At 38.8% G+C, this 21,345-nt stretch overlaps 1 protein-coding gene across 1 annotated transcript in view; it reads left to right on the plus strand.

Moving 5' to 3' along the window:
* BICC1 (BicC family RNA binding protein 1) overlaps window positions 1–21,345 on the plus strand; it is a 90,170-nt gene that overhangs the window by 16,286 nt on the left and 52,539 nt on the right. Inside the window, exon 2 of the mRNA XM_039719689.1 lies at window positions 16,928–16,974. Coding sequence (XP_039575623.1) covers window positions 16,928–16,974 — 47 coding nt within the window. The remainder of the gene's footprint in view (window positions 1–16,927; window positions 16,975–21,345) is intronic.

A 21,345-nucleotide genomic window follows, 5' to 3' on the forward strand; every position in this document is an offset into this window, starting at 1 on the left:
CTGCAAACTTAGGAACTTGGAAAATTCCTAGGGATTAATTGCAACTCTAGGAAGACCCAGTTAAATAAAGTCAATAGTAGGAGGCTTTGCTTAATGCTTATCATGTGTGGGTAGGGCTGTGTTTGCCATTTTTCTGCAGGAGGCATAATGCAGTTTGTTCTGAGTGGACGCTTGCACTGTGGGGAGGATTTCTCTGAGCTGGAAATGCCCATTTTCCCAGTGGTGTTTGTGTGTGCTGTGTGACAGCCGGGCTGAGCACAGCTGCAGTTCTCTCCGTGGGGACTCATTCTTACCCTTTCTCAATGCATTTGTGATTTAGGATCCCTGACTGCCAGTGTAACTTAGTGTTTAACCTCCTTCCTCTTCCAGTGCAGTTTACTCTGCTTAAAGACTCCTGAAACATGAATTTTCCACACATTCAGCAGAGGAGCTAGAGCAGCAAGTCCTCCATTTTTTTCCTTTTCTTCTTGGTTTTATAGCTAATCCATTTTAACTGCAGGAAAAATGTAATTTTTCTGTTGGCTGCTTTGCACTGCTTTGGTTCACGTTGTGGAACATCTTGAAATCTATATAATTGTAGTGGAAGAAGAATGTTTGGAATCTTTTGTGGACTTTTTTTTTTTTAAAGCAGAGCTTTCTGGATGGTGAAGAGCAAAGGCTGTCATGGCTTTTTAAACTTTTCTGTTCCTCAGTAGCAGGCATTTTTATATTCAAGGGCTCCATGATCTGTTCTCTCCCTCCTTTCTTAGGAAAACAATTGTTGGGTTGGCAATTTTGAGTAAAATACTTAACCTTAAATTTTCAGTTTGGATGGCTTTGTGGCTTATTCAGCATTATTCCAGGCTTTGCATAGTTCTTGCAAACCTGTGGGACTGCTGACCTGGCTTTTTGGATCCTAAGTTGCTCGGTGTGATTCAAAATGCTGAAATAAAGGTCAAAGGCTCACTATATTGAGAAAAACACAGTTTAAGAGGTTGCTCTGTGGAGGTTTGTTTTTTTTTTTTTGTTAAATTATAAGAGTAAGAAGCATTAAATGTCATTTTATGTTATATATATTATATGTTTACTTTTTAAAAAAACTTACAAGTTAACTTACAGAATTTCCAAGTCTAAATCTCACCCAATATGTCAAAGACTTCTTTCCTAAGGGCTTGATAAATCTTTGAGGAAGTAATGGAGGACTTGGAAAATGACAGCTTTTTCTGGGATTGTGATACTTGCATGCATGCATTGCAATTTGGTGTTGTAAAATTACATGGCTTGAAATAGTCATCAGAGAGAAAGTGAGGCTGAGTTACAGCGTGTTCACCTCTTACATAAACTGTGTGATTTTTATTGGGGCTGTTTTGTGTCTGCTATTCGTTGTTCATCATCCACTCCTATTACACATTTTGATAGAGAATGAAAACCTAAAGCAGTTTTTTTTTAAAAAAATTCCTTAGCCGGGTCTGCTTAGGACTGGAACAAGGCTTTGTTGCATGCTTTATTTTTGTTTTTAAGATGAACTACTAGCTGGTGTTTACTGGAAACAGTAGCCAAATGTGGGCACATAAGGGGCATTGACCAATCTGCGCTCCAGGGTGGTGATTGTTTTTCACTGAAATACAAAGCTGAGATCCCCTTGGCTGTCAAGTGGCAGCAGTGCCATTATATTTTTACTCTACAGCAAAACTGAGTGCTTGAGGCTTGGTTTATTGTTAATTCTGTTGAACATAAAACACTCACGTGGTTCGTTTTTGGTTGAAGAAACTACTGATGGCTGTTGCAAGCACACACATATTCATTTTTTATTGATGGGTAACTTGTTTCTTTTGCAGAAAGCTGACCCCAGCACATGCTTATTTATGTCTGGGAATGCTGACTTTGAGCTAGTTCCCCCTGCTCTCCAGTGGACTGTATTTCCTTAGGAAGGTTTGCAGTTCAAAGCCCCCTTGCCTGGTGGAAACAAAGCTGTTGTTTGAGTTAGAAATCACGCATTTGTACAGCGTCCCTGCTTTCCCACATCCCAGCACACAGATGTGGTTATTGTAAATTAAAATACCCTGTTTGTAGGACTGAATTGGAAGTACCTTATGTATGTGCCTGCTTGTGCTTTACATCATATGAGTCACACACAGTTAGGGATTTCTCAGGAGCAAACGTGGCTCCATAAATAAATAAAAGAGCCCTTTTTCCTGTATTTGCTGTCTTTATCATTCCTAGCTAGAATTATTCTCAAGAGCAATCCCTTCTACTGTTCCCTGTGTATGGCTCTTCCCTGTGCTTATGTTAAAGATCTTTGGATAATATTTTTCCTTTTGCCAGGCTTCTTTGATACATAAGTTGATGTTTTATGATGCTTATTTCTTGTTCTTTTTGAAAGACGCTCATCAATACTTCTGTACCTCATTCGTAAAAGCTTGCTTTCCTGTGGTTTCCACTCTAACTTATCTGCTACCATGGCAATCTAATCATTATCTAATTATCAGATGACACTCTGGAAAGATTTTTTTTGTCCAAAAACTGGCTGTGGTTTTGGTTTTATTCACTATCAAGTTCTGAGAGTGACATACCTTGATTATAAAGGGTACTATAAAATTGGTGAGTGTACCATGTCAGCTCAGCCTCAACAGATTTGGTTGTGTGCATTAATTATGTTGGTTAATTAGGGTTACTCCAAAGAACACCAATTGCCAGCTAATAGGGCAAATAGCAAGGTTTCAAAGTAGACTTGATTTTTCTCTTTGGTTCACTGACATTCTTTCCACATTACTAAGCTTTCCATGTCACTTAAAAAGTGAGTGTTTTGGCAAAAGCTTTATGAAAGCATGAAACACATGGGCAATATTTATAAAAACTGGGATATTTTGCAAGTGCAACATGTTGAGGGATGTTACACAATGCTCAGCCCATAGTGGTTTTTATGAATAGTGGTAATGTCATTCTGTGTTTGGTGATAAAGAATTGGTTTTGTATTTGTTACTGGAAAAGGAGCTGATTTTTGACGTAATGCAGAAAAAAAAATTGACAAACTTTTACGGAAAAGGTTGAAATTGAGTAATGCTGGGCAAAAACAGTAAAACAGTCCTGAAAGCAGCATTGCATTAAATCAGCTGCACTAACATCTTGTTACTTAAGCCTCTTTTTGTTTGCAAAAATATGATATTTCTTCAGCTAAAGCCCCCACGCAGGAACTGGAGGCAGAAGTGGGCCAAATATTAGTTCCTTACTTGTTATTGTTTGTTTTTCTAGATTTTGGCAGAAATTGCACATTCTTTGTTTTAATTTTTCACTTCCCCACACTCGACATTTTATATCCTTTAAGTTTACAAGTTTCTTTCCAGTTTATTTTGCATGAACTTAAAGGGTTTTGTATTGTATCAGCTCTTCTAAGCAGGATTTTGAACATAAAAAAGGAGAATTTAATATCAGAAATATCAAGGTTTCTAGATAAATGAGTTGCGTAACTCAGAATTACAGTTGTCTAACCACAAAACAATGCTTTCTTGTTTACTTGTGGTCATTAATTTAGCTTAAGCATTTCCTGCACTGTATCACAAGGTTGTGTAAATGCAGCTTTGTAGAGTTTTCCTGACTTATATATTTCTTGTAAACAGCAGTAGTAGAAATAGCTTTGAGTCCATAAAAATACAAATTAGATAGCAGGGGGCCAGATGCAAGTCTTTGAGATTGTACACTGAAGTCAGTGATTTGCTTGTTCTTGGGAAGAAAGGAATCCTGGGATTTGAGGAACATATTTTGGGCCTGTTTGTGTAGGCAACATAACTTCAGCTCTGCACTTCCTACCCGGTCCTCGAACGCCTCGCTCAGTTTCATGAGGTTTGGACGGAAGGTTCAGCAGCCCACAAAGGCTGGCTTTCAAGTCTTGGGGCACGCACTCCCAAGTGATGTTTATTTAGGGTTAGTCTGATGCCCACGGCAGAGTTGGGATAGGTTTGAGCAGTCCAGGCCTCTGCTGGGGGTTTCACCCCTCTGTGGGGCTGATTCCTGAGTGCTGAAAAGTGCAAATGAGGATTTCTCTCTCATCACAAGTGTAGCAGTTCAAAAGCATTGCCAGGACTTTGCAGTCCCTCAGAGTTTCAGCTACCCCATGGCAGGACCATGCCCCTAGGAGGTGACAATCACAAGGAATCCAGTGGTTAATGCAGCTGGATTTCTAAAGACTCATCTCTTCAGAGCCTCTGGGTGGAGGGAGCTGTGCATTTCTGTGCATCTCCCCTGTAGCCAGAAGGCACAGCTTGGAAACCAAGAAAAATTAACTTGAGCATGTTAATTTATATGAAAGCATGGCCCAAAAATACATACAGGATTTGATAGCTGAGCTATAAAGTTGTTCATAATCTTTATCTCTAGAAGATGTTAATTTATTTTTGTTTAAGTACTGCAAAATTTGCATCTTTGACGAACTTTGTTTTCTTAAGATAAGATAAACCTGAATTTGGGAGGAGTCACCCTGTGAAGAGGGCTAGCAGCCTAGATCAGTGCTTTAAGGTGAAGGGGCAGTTAAAACTTTTCTCTGTGTGTAGCCTTTAGTGATGTCTGCTTCCAGCAAGTCTGTGTTCAATTTCAGCAAGAGCTTTGGGATCTTTGAGGGACAAATCTCAGTAGCATTGAGGTATTTGGATAAATATCACTGTATGTTCTGCCAGATAAGATTTTGGTTTGGGTTTATTTTAACCTTTAGGTGACTGAGTTGTGGTCTCTTTCCTTTGACTCTGTCACACACAGCCTGAGCTCAGTTTTGTAATACTTGAGCCATGGTGCATTCTTTGGAGTGTAGAGCACTTCTGCACGAAACAGTAATGAATCTGTGACTTGGCTGCTTGCTTCTGTAGCTTGAAATTCCACTTGTCTATGCCACCTTACCCATGGTTTGGCAAGAATGCTCAGGTTTTCTGAAGGAGTAGATGGCAAACTAAATACAGCATTAGAATGATTTATCCTCAGGTGTTCAGCTCCTCTGCCACTGTAGTGGAAACAGTTGTAGGTTTTCTGTAGTTATTGATGAAAATTAGTGAGGAATAGATGGTGAAAAAATGTAATTATTTTCTATGTGAATTCCACAAGGATTCGCTACCATTCAGCAGACTTCTCCTAGAAGATGATTTCGTTTGAAAAACTCATTGGTAATAAAAACAAACACGACCAGTAGAAGTGCAGAATTTCCTCTGCAGTTGTATTTTTTCGCCCAGAAGGGGCTTTCTCCTGGTGCCAGCTTAGGCAGTGTTTTTCTGGATACATACATCTGCTAAGTCTCAGTCCAGAACTGTTTATATCTGTAGTGCTGCCTCAGTGGAAAAGCAGGTAGGATTTCCCAGGTGGAGTAATTTCATTTTTTAGGAGATTAAAACATAATTGGTTTAATTTATTTTAAACACCCTAAAATCAGAATGTTCTTGCTTGTTTAAGGTAGCTGTCCTCTTTTTTGCTAAACAGTCCACAATTCTAAATTAAAAGCTAATGAATTATTCTTAACACCTTATGCAGTTCACATCTCCTAATGTGGCATGATTGGAGCTGGTATGGATGCCAAGCTTCTGGCCAAATTTTACCAGTGTAATGTTAACCAGTGCAGGCTTTTATCTTGCTATAAACTGTGTCTAGAAATCCTAATTATACAGCTTGACATTGTTGATTCACTGTGAATGTGTATGTTTTTGTTTACATGCATGCACATAAATGGAATAATTTAATGCTTTGGCAGCTGTATATAGCAGTTGTGTTTTTTTAATATGAGAACTGTTCATAAGAAAAATTCATGTAGATGATGAAAATGTGGACATAAAGCCAGCTGTGAAAATAAAACTTGTTCACCTTTACCAGAAGGGTCTAGACTTCTGTTGTGCTTTGATCTTCTTACCTAAACAATTACTTCATTTCCTTAGTTTCTTAAAAGCAGAAAGATCTTGGTGTTTTGAGTAAACTCAATGGCAAAGTAACTTTTATCACTGTATTTTTGTGCTGATACTTAATTTGGATTTCATGCCTAGCAAGTGGATGGTGAAATGGATGACAAGTTGGTGCACATTTTGTTGTGGTGATACACAGCTCTAGACTGGATGGATGGGTGAATGTACTTCCTCTGCTTCCACCCCTTGGGGGATCCATCCCACTCTCTCTTTACAAATCTGCTTTGCAATTTCCTCAGTGATGTTACTTGAACAAATTGTTTTGGTTCTTGGGTCAAACTGATGAACTTGCCTTCTTCAAATGTTACATGGATTATGATGGTATCCAAGAATAAACTGGCACCCTTTTTTCTTGTCTTTAAAGCTATGAATTGAGACACAGGGTATATTCCTGAAAATGGGGTTGTGTGTGCATTTTACCTTTATCTTTTTTCTTTTTTTTTTTAATGAACTGAATGTATCAGCCTTGCCCCAGTGCTTATGCCTGCACTTACTTACATTTGTTTATCTTATGCTTTTCTTCTTGGCTTTTTAAACTTTTTGTCCTTTGCTACTTAATGCTGGTTTATAGCTCACTTATCCTTCTCATGGAGTGTTTAAGTGGGTTTACATTTTTCTGCATGTATATTTAAGCTGGTGATCTTCATTTAGAGGGAATAAAAGATGCAAAAAAGTTCCAATTTAATTTTGCAAATACTTAAGTCAACAGCTGATGTCAAGTAGGCACTGCTTCAGTAGTACTGTCAGTACTATTACATATTACAAATTACATATATAGCATATTACAAATTTGGTGTATAGGAGTGATTCTCAGTTTTACCCTGAAGTGGAAATTGACTGTTCTAAGCTGAACAGCCCCCTGCTAGAATTCCTCTATTGCCACATGCCTTAGAATCTGGAATTAAAATACAGCAGGAAGCCTGAATTGGATTTTTATCTGGGGAATAATTTACATCCAAGGCAAGTAGTATATTCTGAAACTGATGCATGCAAAATAGAAGACAGCAGACATTAAAAATTATCAGTGTAAGGAAAAAGGAGATGCCAGGCAGCCTGGATGTGTGGATTTGCAAGTGTTACCAGCTGTATGGATGTTCAGGAACAGGAGAACAGATGCCTAGAAAAGGGTTCACAGCATGTGTCATTTAAAAACTGAGGCTGTTGGGTTTTTTTATTCTGGTAGAGACAGAAATTTAGAATGAGTGGGCTGGGACAGAAAAACGAAACTCTTGTTTTGTTCTCCAGATATTCCAGTTTTATCCAGGAAGCTGAAGAGCATGGAGTTGGTTGAATTTTAGAAAAGCAGGAGACTTTGTAATTCCAAAAAATGGGAGTTTTTTGTCCCTGTCAAATGTATTCCAGAATCTTGTTCAGCATAATGGGCACATATAGAGGCAGTATCTCCTTACTGTTGGAAAAGGCCTTGGAGCTCAGTGTTTAACCTGCATTGCAACAGACTTTAACTGGTTTCCTATATAAAGCTTTGTCTTTCACTTAATCTTGGCTTCTTTCCTTTAACTCCACATCTGTGAATGACTCATAACAAGCAGGACCATCAGAAAAATATTGTGTACATTTTTATCCAAATCTGTAGGGCTTTTGTTTCTAATTTTTTGACAGCCTTGCTGCATTCTCCCCTCCCATGCAATGAATCATGCAGTATCTGTACTCATACCTGACAAGAAAAGTGGTTGTGCATTGAGGGAAAGTTGAATGCTAAACAAATAGAAAGAATATCCCCAGCCATCAATCTGCTGAGAGCAGAGCTTTTGCATTTGGCAGGTATCCTCTGTCAGCCCCCGGGGCACTGCTGATATTATGATTTTCTTTCCTCCTGTAAACAGCGAGTCCTGTTAAATGGATACTCTGGCTTGGGGCGGAGTTGGATCTGTCAGGCGCTGGCAGCAAGGGAGGTTCTGCCTCCTGAGGCACTCAAAGGCTTTTTTTTTTAAGCTGTCTCATCCAGAGTCTCAAGGCAGTCCCACCACAGAGCTTTTTAGAAAAATGCCAAGCTTTACATGTCTTATTTCTCCTGCATTTCCATGAATGCTTTGGCCCATTTCCAGATGTGTGACAGCACAGGGGCAGGTCACTCAGCTGTCCTGTCCCTTGTGGAGTGTTTACAGTGGCCACACTGAAGGGAAAGGGCAAAATGCTACACCCTGGGTCCTCGTCTTCCATATTTTTATTTTAAATACTTTCCTAGGAACCACAGCCCCCATATTTAGTGCAGGTTATGTGCATGGCAGCTCATGCACTAATGATAATGGGGGTGCCAACTGAGGAAGGCAAGGTGGAAGAAGGGCTGGAATGGCTTCATCCTGTCACAATGTTGTGGTCTCTTCCCTTGGGTCAGAGAGGAAGCCTGGAGTAGTGGACAAGTGAGTTGTGTTGCTGTGCAGAGAAGTATTTTATAACAGCAGTATGGTGTGATATGTTGAGTTGATGAGTGTCACATTCATATTTTCTTAAAAATCCCTTCACTCAGGTTTTTTCTCCTGGGAAGCTGAGAAGCCTCAGAGAAAAAAGAAAATAATTATCTGATTTGCTTCTCCTGTGGTTTGCTCCTTTGGAATGTGTTTGGAGATTGTTTACTAACAGGTGGTTGTTTCATTGGTTTCTCATGTGAATTGTTTTGACTCATTGGCCAATCAGGCTGTGTCAGGACTCTGGAAAGAGTCACGAGTTATTATTGTCCTTTTAGCATTCTGTGAGTATCCTTTCTGTATTCTTTAGTAGTATAGTATAGTATTCTTTAATATAATATAGTGTCATAAAATAATAAATTAGTCTTCTGAGAACATGGAGTCAGATCAACATTCCTTCCTGCCACGAGGGTCCCTGCAAATACAGTTGGTGAGATTTTCCTGCAGCTGCTGGAGCTGCCCATCTCCAGCTGCCTCCTTCCAAACTGCCTCTCTTTGGGTAACAGGTCAAGGGAATTGATAACATCTAAGCCGTGTTTGAAGCGGCAGAGTGCTCTCAGGGCTGGCTGCACACTGCTGCTGTCAGGTTTTCACTACAAAGGATTTGGAACAAATTAATACAATATGATTTTTTTTTTCTGGCCAGCCTATAATTTTGGCTACAGAGTTTGAAATTTCCTGGAAAATTGAAATGCTGAAAGGCCTGTTTGAAGGTAGGGAGGCAATTAACTAACACCTTGATGAAAATAATAGAAGCTAAACCACATCACCTTTCCTTTACACATCACAGTATAGGTGATGCTTTTTGGATGTGACTGATTCCACTTTGCATCTCTCAGGGAGCTGCTTGTCAAAGAGCAAAGGAAGGCTGAGGTCACAGATGCTTTATTTTTATATATACATGCAGCAAAAATGCTTTATAAACATGAACGTCATAGAATTGTTCTCTTCCCTTTTTATTGCTGCCTCCAGTAGTATTTCAAAGATATTTTTCTCAGAACTGGGGGAGCTATAGTGCTTGAATGTACTTAATGTAAGGTTTCAATCAGGTTCCACTCATGCTCATAGCAATGGATCTTAACAAAGCTGTCTCATAATTCACTTTTTGATAGGCTCACTTATAAAAAAGTGATTATCAGCACAGATAGGAATTTTCTGTCTTAAGAGGATCTATTAATAGGGTGTTCAACTTGGCTCTCATTTAGGTGTCAAAAAGGCATCTTCAGCCATTGATTAAAATGCAAGAAAAATATGGCTTGTAGTTTAAAATCTGAGGATAATAGCGGAATTATTTAATGAAAAATCAAGAAGTCCTTCTTCCTTAGAATTCTCTTCTTTCCTACAACCTGGCAGCTGTGTACACTGTTTGCTTGGATATTCTCCTTTCACAGTACTGTTAAAGTGGTTGCATACTTGAAATGGAAAACTTGTGTTCATTTGAGAGTCCTTACACTTTCAGGAAATCCTAAGTGAAGTTGTGCTTTGTTTGGTTTTGTTTTTCTTGTTGACTTCAGTTGAATTTTATCAGTTAAGCAATTTCCAAGAAGCCCTCTGCTGATCCCAGAAGCAGGATCATTGATTTGCTCTCTGTCAGTCATGGGAATGAAGACTTCAGTGAGGCTTTGAAAATCTGCTTGGAGGCATCAGCTGGCATGTCTTCTGTAGGAAACAGCAGAAGTCCTTGAGTGCATCCGAAGGGTGATGTAGGAGACTTCCAGGAATATTTTACCCAGTTAGAGAGATGATGGAGTGTTTGTGGCTCTGGCAGTGAGCAAGTGGCAGCCAGCAGAGCAGTTTGAATCAGGTAATACGGTGCTGACAGCTACTCGGTTTCCCTGGCTTGTTCTGGAGTGGCTGGCAGGAAGCAGAGCAGTCACCTCATTATCCTCATTAACTCCTCAGTGCCGTGCCACCACTCCCTGGATGCTCCACATCCCACCAGGCAGCGCTCCTGCTCCTGGGGATGAGCTGCACCCGTGTGTGCCTCTCCAAGGAGAGATGTCCACCAAGGAAAAAGGGCTCCCAGAGCAGCCCCAGCTTCACTGCCTGCCTTCAAGCTGTGACTTGTCTCTAAAAATAAATAAACAAGCTGATTTATTTCTATGCAGAGTCTTGGCAAGACAGCTTTTTCCCCAGGGATAAATTTGTTTTGCAAAATTAGAAAAATCTGTTAGATAGCGTAAATTTACAGTTGTTATGTATTAAATTATTGGTTTTAGATAGTGTTTTGTAGTTATGCAACTCAAAAAATATTGATGGTGGAATGGACAAGGCAAGCTGCTTTCTGTATAACACAATTATTTTTTCCTTTTTTCCCTTTCTATTTGTTTTTCCCCTTAGCTTTCAGTCACTAAATCTGCCAGGTCCCTACAAATACTATGAGGAAATCTAGAAATATTTGTTGAAAATCAATGTCTTTTTGGTCCTTAGAGTACGTGTGTTGTTGTTTTTTTTCTTCTTGCATTCTTTCTTGGCAATGCGTGCAGAGCTAGTGGAAGCAAGTGTAGTTTGTTTTAAGGTTTTTCTTTTTCTCTGTGTTGCTGTTCCCTTTATTCATCACAAATGATGGGTGAAGCTTCCTGAGTTCTGGTTGTAGAGCTAGTTTTGGTTATTTGCCAACAATCTTAATTTTAGTATCAACAATTTAATTTTAATATAAAATTCAGGGGAGTTGAAAAGTTAATATTCTACGTGAATATGACTAGTGTTAAGGGGAGAACGAAGATGATGGATGTGTCACCTGTCTGTGTTTACAGTCACATTTTGATGATGCCAGCCTTGATCCAGGGATTCTCCTCCAGCTGGCAGAGGGTCCAGAAAGAGCCCGTGGGCCCTGGATGGCCAAGGGGCTCACTGTATTTCAGCAGCACCCCAGACTCAGCCAGGTTTGTTCTCAGCACTGGTTTGGTGTGTCAGATGCTGGAGCACAGCTGGCCTCTCTGTGGATAGCTCAGCAGTTGTGTATTGAGTTCCTGCTAACAGGAGGAGATACACTGGAACCCACCCAAAACTGTCCAGATACTTGACAGGCTACTTATTGTCATTTACTGAGCATGCTGAGATTCTTCCAGCTCTTCCTTGGCTGCTCTAACAGAGGAAGAATGCTCCCTTATAAACATTTTAAGTTTGTAGCATGGATGGTTTTGTTTGGACTGCTAAAATTTTTTATCTGACTTCTTAATAAAATGTGACACTTTCACCCTCAGTCCCAGAGTCCTTTTGTCACAAAATGTGTAGACAGTGGATAGTTTCTGTAATAGTCCAGATACCATGCAGGTCCTGACTTTGTCATTACTTTTCTGTCAGCTTGTTGTATGCTTTTTTTCCTCTTTTGTTGAATGTTCCAGTAATTTCTCAAGGATTTTGGAGCTTTTTTCCTTTTGCTGGTACCATCAGTTGACTCTGACCTGTCTGTAGTGAGCATCCTCAAAACCTGAAGATTGCTCTGCATATAAGTTTAAGAACATTTGAATGTCTGATTTTCATTCACCAACTCTGGAAAACTCCATGAAATAAGACTCCAAAATAGTGAGATTGCTATGTGTAACAGGTTATTTTATGAAGTTTGTTATAATTAATAAAGTTAAAAGAATACATTGAAAAGCCAGTTAACAGTATCAAATATTTAGATTTTTCATAGAGATTTCTTGCTTGTTTAAGCTGTGCTACTTCTCTTGCCAGACACTATATTTTAGTTGAGTTGTCTCTGAGACTTCTTAGTACCTAAGCTGAAAACTGGAAGTGAGGCTGGCTTTGCAATTACAAGAAAAATGGAAAATTGTTTTGTTTGGATTTCAGCAAATTCAATTTAAGGTCAAATTTTTTTCTTTAACAATGTACGCTCTATCTTTTTATTCCTAAAGGCATATTTTCAGCAATTTGGCTTAACTCTGTGGTCATGGGGGTGGAATTCTTTATCTTGGCTTGATATAAGCAAGCTCTCAGAGCATGTGTGGGTTAGTGTCTGCCTTGGTGCACAGGAAAACACAATCTCTTTATCAGGTGGTTTCTGGTTCAATGAAAGAAGTTTTTGGTTGGGTTTCTTTGTGTATGACAGCAGCTTGGTAACTTTGGAGAAATAGCTCCGGCTTTCAATAAATAACTGTCCATTCCATTTAAAAAGCTAATAAGAGGAAATAAAATTCAACACTGTTACGTAGCAGTTTCAGAAAAAACTCAAATCTAAGTAACATGAGGACACTTCACATAAATGTTATTAAATCTTTCTCATTCAGTGGATAGGAAAGGTAAAGGAGAATTGAGCACTTATCTTCAGGTATGTTATTCTACAGGTTCTTGAAATCATGCTGATTTCTCTAGATAAAATGAAAATAATATCTGGTTATCTGTCATGTTAAAGAGTATTTTAATGCAAGGGATGATTTTTTTCATCACAGTTGAGAGCTGAAGAGCAGACCATGCTTTTTTGTTCTTTTAAAAATGTAGTCTTTCAATGCAGACAGAGGAGGAAGTTTGGACACCAATCAATATAAAGGCAAAGTCACCAACTCAGTCACACTCAGTTACCCTCAGTTTTTGGTAACTTCAAGAGTTTGGAAAATAAGGCACAAAACTGATGTGTGAGATCAGCAAAGTTACGGTAATTCGTTTAAAGACTTGACTTAATCGGTGTTTCTTGGGTTCCCTTCCTGTAAAATATGACCTGTATTGTAATAACTTTTTTAATAACTGAAATAACATTTGAAGTGAAAGCTCAAATTCATTTTTTCCATGTGAACCTAGAAATTACAATTGGGCCTTTTTATGATTTGGTGATTGAGTAGACAAATGGTGCACTTCTTGCGTACCATAACAGTTAACACCTGTTTCAACTGTTTCATATTTGTATTGGATGGAACCTCAGCAATCCAATATGTCTTGAAAAGCAAAAATCTAATATAAAATATTTCATGGTATGGAAGAAATTACAATAAACAGAGTATAGCTTAAAATATAAAATGCTTGTTATGCACATTTACATAGGTTTCATCTGTGTTTCTGAAACCAATGTAGCCACCTTGTGTAAAAGTAATCCTAGTTTTTGTGAGGGTTGGTTAAGTGATTATTCAATACCATAAAGTAAATACTGTTTTCTAAGAAAACAGTATTTCCTGAGTTGGCAGAAATGAAGCAGTTTGCCAGTGAGAGGTCAGGTACAACTGGATTAATTAGCATTTGGTTTGTGATTTCTCTCAAACCTGCTTTGGGGACAGCGACCACTGGCAGAAGGGTGGAGTGGTCTCCTACGGCACGTGCCAGGCAGTAATGTCACTTCTTTATGTTTTTTGTTACTGGTGTGGTATTTTGAATTCAGTAATTTCAGAAAATGTGAAACTTTGTTCATTGAAATCTGAAAGTTTATTTCAAGTTTAGTAGAGATGGGCTCTGTTGTACCTTCCATTCAGCTCAGGTACAGCACTGCTGGCCCTCTCAGCCTCCCACAAAAGCTTGTTGGCTGTGGTATTTGATAACTTGAAAACTTCCTGTTTTTCTGAATAAAGCTTGGTTTGGAAATCTAGTTATTATTATTAAGATTACAAAAATAATTTGCCAGAGTGCATTGACAGATGTAAATATCGTGGGCTTCTTAATATGATATTTCAAAGCTGAAGTTTATTTTGAGAGTCGGGGTTAATACTCTCAAGATTTGTTTAGAAAATGTGATCTTGGCATGTGATGATCTAGGAGATTTTTTTTCCTAAACAGGAATTCAAGTTTGCTTTTATCTCAGTTTATCTGATTTGAGGTAAACCTCAATGCCTTACTAAATTGCATCTGCTTGTAGAGAACACTGCAAATGATTTGCATTTTAATGGTTTCTGCATACATTTCATAACTCTGGAATGCTTCTCTTGCTCATTTCCCTGCAAAAGATGCTGGGTTTGTCTTGCTGTAACCAAATCTGTTTAGCTTTTCAATTATAAGAGAAGTGGATAAATTTGCCCTTGGTTATGGCTATTCCTCCTCTTTTCAGAATTTTCAATACTTCCTTTATCTACTTTAGAGAGCAGAAAGGCTTCAAGATAATTTCACATGAATCACAAACATTTCAGACACATGTTGGAAGTTTTCTTAAACATAGGTGCTTAGATTGGGAGTAAAGATACATGCAAATGTAATTCACAAACTACTGATAGAACTTAAATTTCTTTAACTGCAATTGCTCCTCATAAAAGCCAGATGAAATTTAGGAAGTAAAATAAAAGAGTAAGTAGATAATTGGTACAAAGAGTCAGATCATATGAGGATGGAGGAGAAAGGGAGACAATAGCTAGAAAATAGCTAACCTCAAAAGAATCATAATACATTGATTCATGTAGTTTGTCTTCAAGTTTTTAGGTTTTTTCTTTGATAGTGAAATACATCATTCTAAGTGTAACGAAATACTTTAAGCCACAATTCTGAGCATATTTTCTTTATTAATTCAATGCATAATGGAGATGGTAATGACTAGATCACCTTAATATAGCAAAATGAGGTATGGTCAGAGGCATAGCTCTCCCTGAATTAAATAGTGCTGCATCTTGGACATGAAGTGACAAAATTCCAACAGATTGCACTATCTCTTAACGTGTGAAGAACTATTCTAAGGGACAGACTTTCAACTTCATTGTCTTTCCAGAAACCACCATACAATCTGCCCTGCCTTTTCACAGCTATCACAAGACCTGACAAATGGGTTATCATAAAGCATCTTATGTGCTGAAAGTCCTAATGAAAGACCCTATCTTTATAATATGTGGTAACAACTAAACCTCCTAGTTACTAACTAAAGGTATTTATGAAGTGCCATTTGCTCCAACTTTCCTATTGTCTCTGCTGTTGTGGGTTTTTTGCTGTGAACCCATTTTGGAATGTTTTCATTCCCTCTTCTTTCCCACTTTGTCCGTGCTTGTTGGATTCTTTCTGTTGTGCCATCAGTTGTTGGTGGGGCCAAGCTGTAAATCAGGTCACCAGAATGATTCATATTAAAAATAAACCTACAATAAAAAGCTTGGAATCCTCTTTGTCAGCATTCTACTTAATGCCCTGCAGAGCATCACTGCTATTATCTTAAGCCATCTCTTGTTTGTATTCAGTTTGGAAATTATGCATTTGCAGCTGGAACAAAATCTGTCTGTTCTCAAAACTGTGGCTTCAGCCACACATCTGTCACATTCTCATCTCCAATTTATCTTGTGTACCCACTGATTAAAAGCATGTTGGTCCCATGTTCCACTTGCAGTAGAGTGGTGGTGCTCTCCTCCCTTCCCAAAAACATTCCCTATCGTTTCCTCAGTTAATGGAAAGCATGTCAAGAAATGTGCACCTATCAAGGGGCTGCTTCAAGGAAGTTGTGTTTTTCTGCTCGCATCAGTAGCTTGTAAATCTGGAAAACAAACCTTCCCCAGTTGTTTTCTCTGCTTCCAGAAGACATTGTTCTGGTGAAATATGAACCAGTTTGCTCTTCTCATAAAGGCACCTAAGGGTTTTGAAGGTGGGGAGGGATTTTTTTTTTTTTTCTCAGACTTGTGGAACTGAGGAGTCTGGAGTTGCTCTGCAGCAAGATGAATGCTTGACAGGCTTCATTTGCTGCCTCTGTTCTGGCTGCACTGGAGTTGAATCATGAACTTCTGAACTGCATTAGATAAAACTTGCTAGTGAGCTCTTCTCTGTGGTATTTAAGTGTTGTTATTGAGATTTTGAGAAGCTTATTTCAAATGTAGTGGCACTTCTTCCTCTGGGGTAGAAATCATCTCAAGCCTCCAACCTATATCTGCTCACTCGCATTTGCTATCACATTGCATTAGCTGAGTTAACAGTTCCTCAAGAGTTTGGAACTGGTTGTGTAATTGGAGGAGGAGGGCAGAACTAAGCAGATGAAACATAGCTTTGAAGGCAGGGTGATGGGGTGAGCTCGAGGGGTCTGTTTTGTACATGAGAAATACAAAGTGGCTTCAGTAATCCTCTACCATTCAGGAAACTCTTTTCCACCCTTGGAGGTCTTTTTGAAGGCACCCCTTTCTCCAGGGAAAAGGAAGTTATGCTCTTTGTAATCAGTTGGAGCTGCTGTGTTTTGAGCTGGTTGCTAGTTCAACACAGATAACCTGCAGCATAAGCTATGTGCAAACAGTTGTATCATTTTAAGTGCAGTAATTTGCATTAACCAAACATGCATTTATGGGTTTAAATACAAGTGGGAGATAATCCAGGTCGTGGTCTTGAGATCGCTGAATAATGTGATACTTGATACAGAAAATCTTGTGCTCTCCTAGCTTTCTTTTGATCCTGCTGTTGGTAGAATTGCTGGGCAAAGTATGCAGTGTGACTAAATTGTAACACTTAGACCATGTGTATTTTGTAACTAAAATATCTATCAGTGTGTTAGAGCTCGAGTACCCAAATACCAAGGGTTCAGACTCTGTCCTTGGCAAGAGACTTGTGAAAGGTTAATCCGGGTATTACTCAGCTGTTGACAAATGTTTATTGCAAGAGAAAAAATACCCAGAGTTGTTATTTTACAGTAGCTGGTACTCACTGAGAATTTCTATATGTAAGCCTGCAAATTGTCTCCTGTGTATTTAGTAACCAGATCCCACTTTTGTTTTGCAGCTGCTGCAGAGGGCAAAGGGAAAAGTGGGGAAGACTTTTTTCAGAAGGTAAGAAAGATATTTCAGTTCTATAACAGCATCTGACTAGAGAAAAAAAAAAGATACCAATTATTTGTGCATGTGATCAATTAATTAAACTTCATGTGCAGTTTCCACCATATTGATCAAATTTTTAAAAACTCATTTGAAGTGTCTCCTTGCTGCCAGCCATGCATGGAATGAGATGAGGAAGGTTCTTTGGTGTATGCTCCTGTTATCCATGCACAAAAACAATTTAACAGTTAAAACAGTTCTTTCACTGAAAATGTTAAAATATGCGTGATGAACATTTGTTATACTTAAATTGTTAACCCAGAAGATGTTGTGAGGTGGTCTTAAGGATATTGTCTGTGGATAAATGCTGCATCCTGTTATTAAAATACTGCCTTGCAACTTACTGTGATATTGTTGAAAGCATAAATATTTGGTTGAGAAATGCAAGGGGCTTTTAAAAAAGAGATGCACAATCCACAAAATGATTCAGCAAAGTTTGTGGTTGGACAGGAGGCACGGAAGGACTGGAAAAAGGAGTCCTGCAGCAACTAAACTACAAAATAAAGCATGGTCAAGAGTGTAATGGCTTGCAAATTATTTTTACAAAGCAGCATAGTATTGGGGTTTTTTTTAAATTTGTTTTGGTTTTTTTTCAAGAATAGTATGAAGAACATTGAGTTATTTTAATGAAAAGGTGCATGTTGCAGGCTAATAAAAATGATAAGCTGTGTTGTCTTTAGTACAGAGAAGACAGTGCAAACTTTTCTGTATGCTGAAATGCCATGACACTCCTTTTGGACTTGTCCATTGAAATAATTTGCTGTATTTTGCTAAAATTTTAAGTGGTTGTTTCAGAAAGGAAGATGTGAAAGGTTGCTTTACCCTGCCTGTGACTGTGGGATGCCTTGATAAAGGCTGGTGAGGGGGAGTGTATATGCTGCCAAAATGTTTAGATTTTCAGATTTATGTTGCTCTTAACTGACAGTGAGGGTTATTTTTCCAAATGTGGTGTTTAACTGTCTGATATTAGTGTGCACGGAGGAGAATGTGTCAATAGTGCCTCCTTAGGATTTTATCAAAATACTTTAAGTTTTTTTACTTGTTTCACAAAGCTAAACCATAGTAGTCTTTGCTTTATTCTAAACATTATTCATTTTACCACAGTGTTTTCTCTTCAGATAAGTCTGCTCATAATTCTTAAAGATGTGGATGAAATATTTATTCTTGAGTGCCTTATCTGTTTGATATATGCATTTGATTACTTGATTATTTACTGTAGATATGTGTACCTTACAATTATGTAGTCACTGCTGTAATAGCAGAAAATACCGTGTTGAATTCAATAGGAAAGCAAAATATGCTAAGCTTAAAGTATGTCAGTGAGTGCACTCCTTATCCACACTGATGATACAATTGCTATCCTGGCATTTAGATCTTGTCATATTTGTGCATAATTATTATCTAGGCACAGTGTGGGTGCTGCAGTAGCTTAAATCTGCTTCATTTTAGCTGGCATTCTTCTTAAAATATCATCTCCAGAGTGTAGATTTCTGAAGTTTCTGAGCACATACACACAATGCTACAGCTAATAAAACCAGATGGAAACTATCTCCTTTGAGTTCTCTTTTGTTGGAAGAAATCTCTGGACGGTTGCTCATAGCTTACTCACCGTCGCTGTCTGTGCAATTTCCTTTAATCAGAGTTAAATTTTTCCTCTCTCATGTGAAATGAATAAGGCAGAGTATGTGGAGGTAGAATGAAGACTCATTTCATGTGTTTCAGGTTGGTGCAGTGAGGAAGAAAGTGATTTGTGGCTTAGAAACACATTGCAAACTAAGGCAGCCGGACGCTTCCACAAAGTCAGTATGAAGCTGCGGCAAAGGCGTTTTTAGAGCAGTTCAGATAATGAGACTTCAGGACATTACTGGCAGGATTTTGAGTGGAACAGGGAGGGAGAAGTGCATCCTTGAAAGGCCACATCTAGAACATGAGGGCTTTATTTGCAAAAATAATGCTGTGTTTGGTATGTTCTGATGAACTGCCCTCAATGTACTGAGGTTGGCTGGAAGTGGTGTGTGAGGTGGAAGAAGTTTTCATAGGAATGCTGAAATGGCAAATGACAAGGCCAAAATTCAGGAAGGTGATTCTGTATGTCAAGGCATGCAGACCAAGAGGGAGGAGAGAGGAGGCTGTGCCTGGGGGGTTGGCAGAGACTCAGCCTGCATTGTTAAGCTGCAGAGAGGCTTTTGAAGAAAGTTAATACAAGGGTTTGGTGCTAAGCAGTCTTTTGCTGGCCTTCAAACATGTGAGAAAGCAGTATTACCTGGATTTTCATAGTCAAGCAGAATCTCAGTGGATGTGAACTGCTCCTACTAACTTTCAACTTCCAGAGTTTAATAAAACTTTAAATGTCAAAAAACATTATTTCACTGAGCATTTTAGCAGAAACAAGCACATGTAATGCAGTTGCTTGTGGAGTTACAGAATAATCCCCAATTCTTGGTGAAATTCAGGTAGTTTTTCTACCCTTTTGTGGCAGGGAAGATCAGGTGAAGAAGTGCCCCTTCCTCTGGTCCTAAATTCAAGTGAAAAGTAGATAAATGTCTTTTGGTAGTGTAATTTTTAAAAGTCTGAAGACTTTATCATACTTTCTTCTAATATTTCTAAACTGTAGAGGGAAAAGCTAACATCATCTAATGAGGATTTTTCAAAACCACTGGGAGCTACTAATAATTTAACAGGAAATAAGTAAATAATGGCATAGTTTTCTCTGTAGAGCTTTTGGATCTGCAGTTCAGCAACAGGTAATCCTAAATAAACATGGATTGCTCTGCTGTTGTGTTACATACTATTTATGTAAAAGATCCTTGTGGGCCTTGCTCTCTAAATTGTTTTTCTTATTTATCCTGTGAGGAGAATACATAATATGAAGTTATTACATGTCCTTGATCCAAAGCCCATTTTCAGTTGGTGGTGGATGTTTTCCACCAAGTTCCACAACATCTGGTTCATGCCTCATAGGAAGCAAGGCCCTTTCCCCAGCAAAGCCAGGACATTGTTCCAGGGAACAGATAATTTATGTAGCCCTATAGAGGTGTGTGGCACTCTTATATAAAATGTAAGAAGGTGGTGATTCTCTGTCCTGAAGAGTTCATAATCCAAAACAGGTGAGGGTTGGCCCTGTGGACAGAGAGGAGTTGCATGCATCATTTTGGTTTGCATTTAGCTCTGTCATCACCAAGTTGGTTTCTTTTCTTCTTTTTAAACACTTGGGAATCCTAGTGCTGATGGTAATCTTTCATTCTGAAACTTCTTTGGACAGGAGTGCATCTGTAGCCTTCTCAAGGGCCTGTGAGCAGTGGGGTGGGTGATAGGTGAAGGTTGTGGCTTTAGTGGAATTTGGGTGGAGTTCTTGGGACTGCACGTGCAGAAGGTGGTGACTGGAAACGATGCACTCATGGTGCTCTGCACAGGTCACATCCAAGCTCTTCATTTCAGTATTATTCAGAGTGCATGTGGTAGTGTGGGCTTTGGGAGTGTGCCCACAGGGGCTCCTCAGCTCTGGCTTTCCTGGAGTTTAGAGTTCATTTGCAGAGCTTGGTTTTGTAAGCAGCACAAATACTATCAGCCAGCTCCAGCGAGCTGTAACTTGTGTGTTTTACTGGTCCTGAGTCTTTGACATTCTTTCATGTTTTGGGTTTCTTCTGTACCTTTATTAAGCAAACAAAAGTGGTGTTTGCATGCATTTGCCCAGTTGCAGATATTTAGGGGTTTTTAAGATATCTCTGGATTTAGGCAAAAAGTGTATTTAAATAATGTTTGTGTTTCTCTTGGCTGCAGAGTCTGTTATTCCCTGAGGGAGACATAAGTGTGCTTGGAGCTGTGAAGTTGCAACTGGGCAAATGTTTCACGTGTGTACTAACATCTCTTCTGTTAATTATTAGGAGATTAGGAGTGTAAGGGAAGACTAGTGGTTTCTTTCCATTTTTCTTCCTGTGCTTACATGTAGGATGTTTAAACTGTAGCTTCTCATTTTATTAAGTATTAGCACTGTGGCAGTTACTAAGGCCACTTTGGAAACATGATGTGGTGAAACCATCCTTTAAAAACAGGTGATCTTTCAGTCCAGGTATTTGGAAACAGCAGTAGCAAGAGGCTGAAACAGAAAACAAACAAAGCCAAAAATAAACCCCCTGTAATTATTGGAAGATGTGAAAAATAGCTATATCTAACTGCATCTTTAATCATATTTCTGTTCAAGTCCTCTATGCAGTAGTTATTAATGATTGTGCATTTTTATTTATTTAGGAGGCTCTGGCAGCAAAGGCATCAAGGAATCTTCCTCAAGCCCTGTTTGCTTATCTAAGACAGTAAAAGAGCTTGGTT

The sequence above is a fragment of the Passer montanus genome, unplaced genomic scaffold, assembly GCF_014805655.1.
Source record: "Passer montanus isolate IOZ18808 unplaced genomic scaffold, ASM1480565v1 scaffold42, whole genome shotgun sequence".
Classification (NCBI taxonomy): Eukaryota; Metazoa; Chordata; class Aves; order Passeriformes; family Passeridae; genus Passer; species Passer montanus.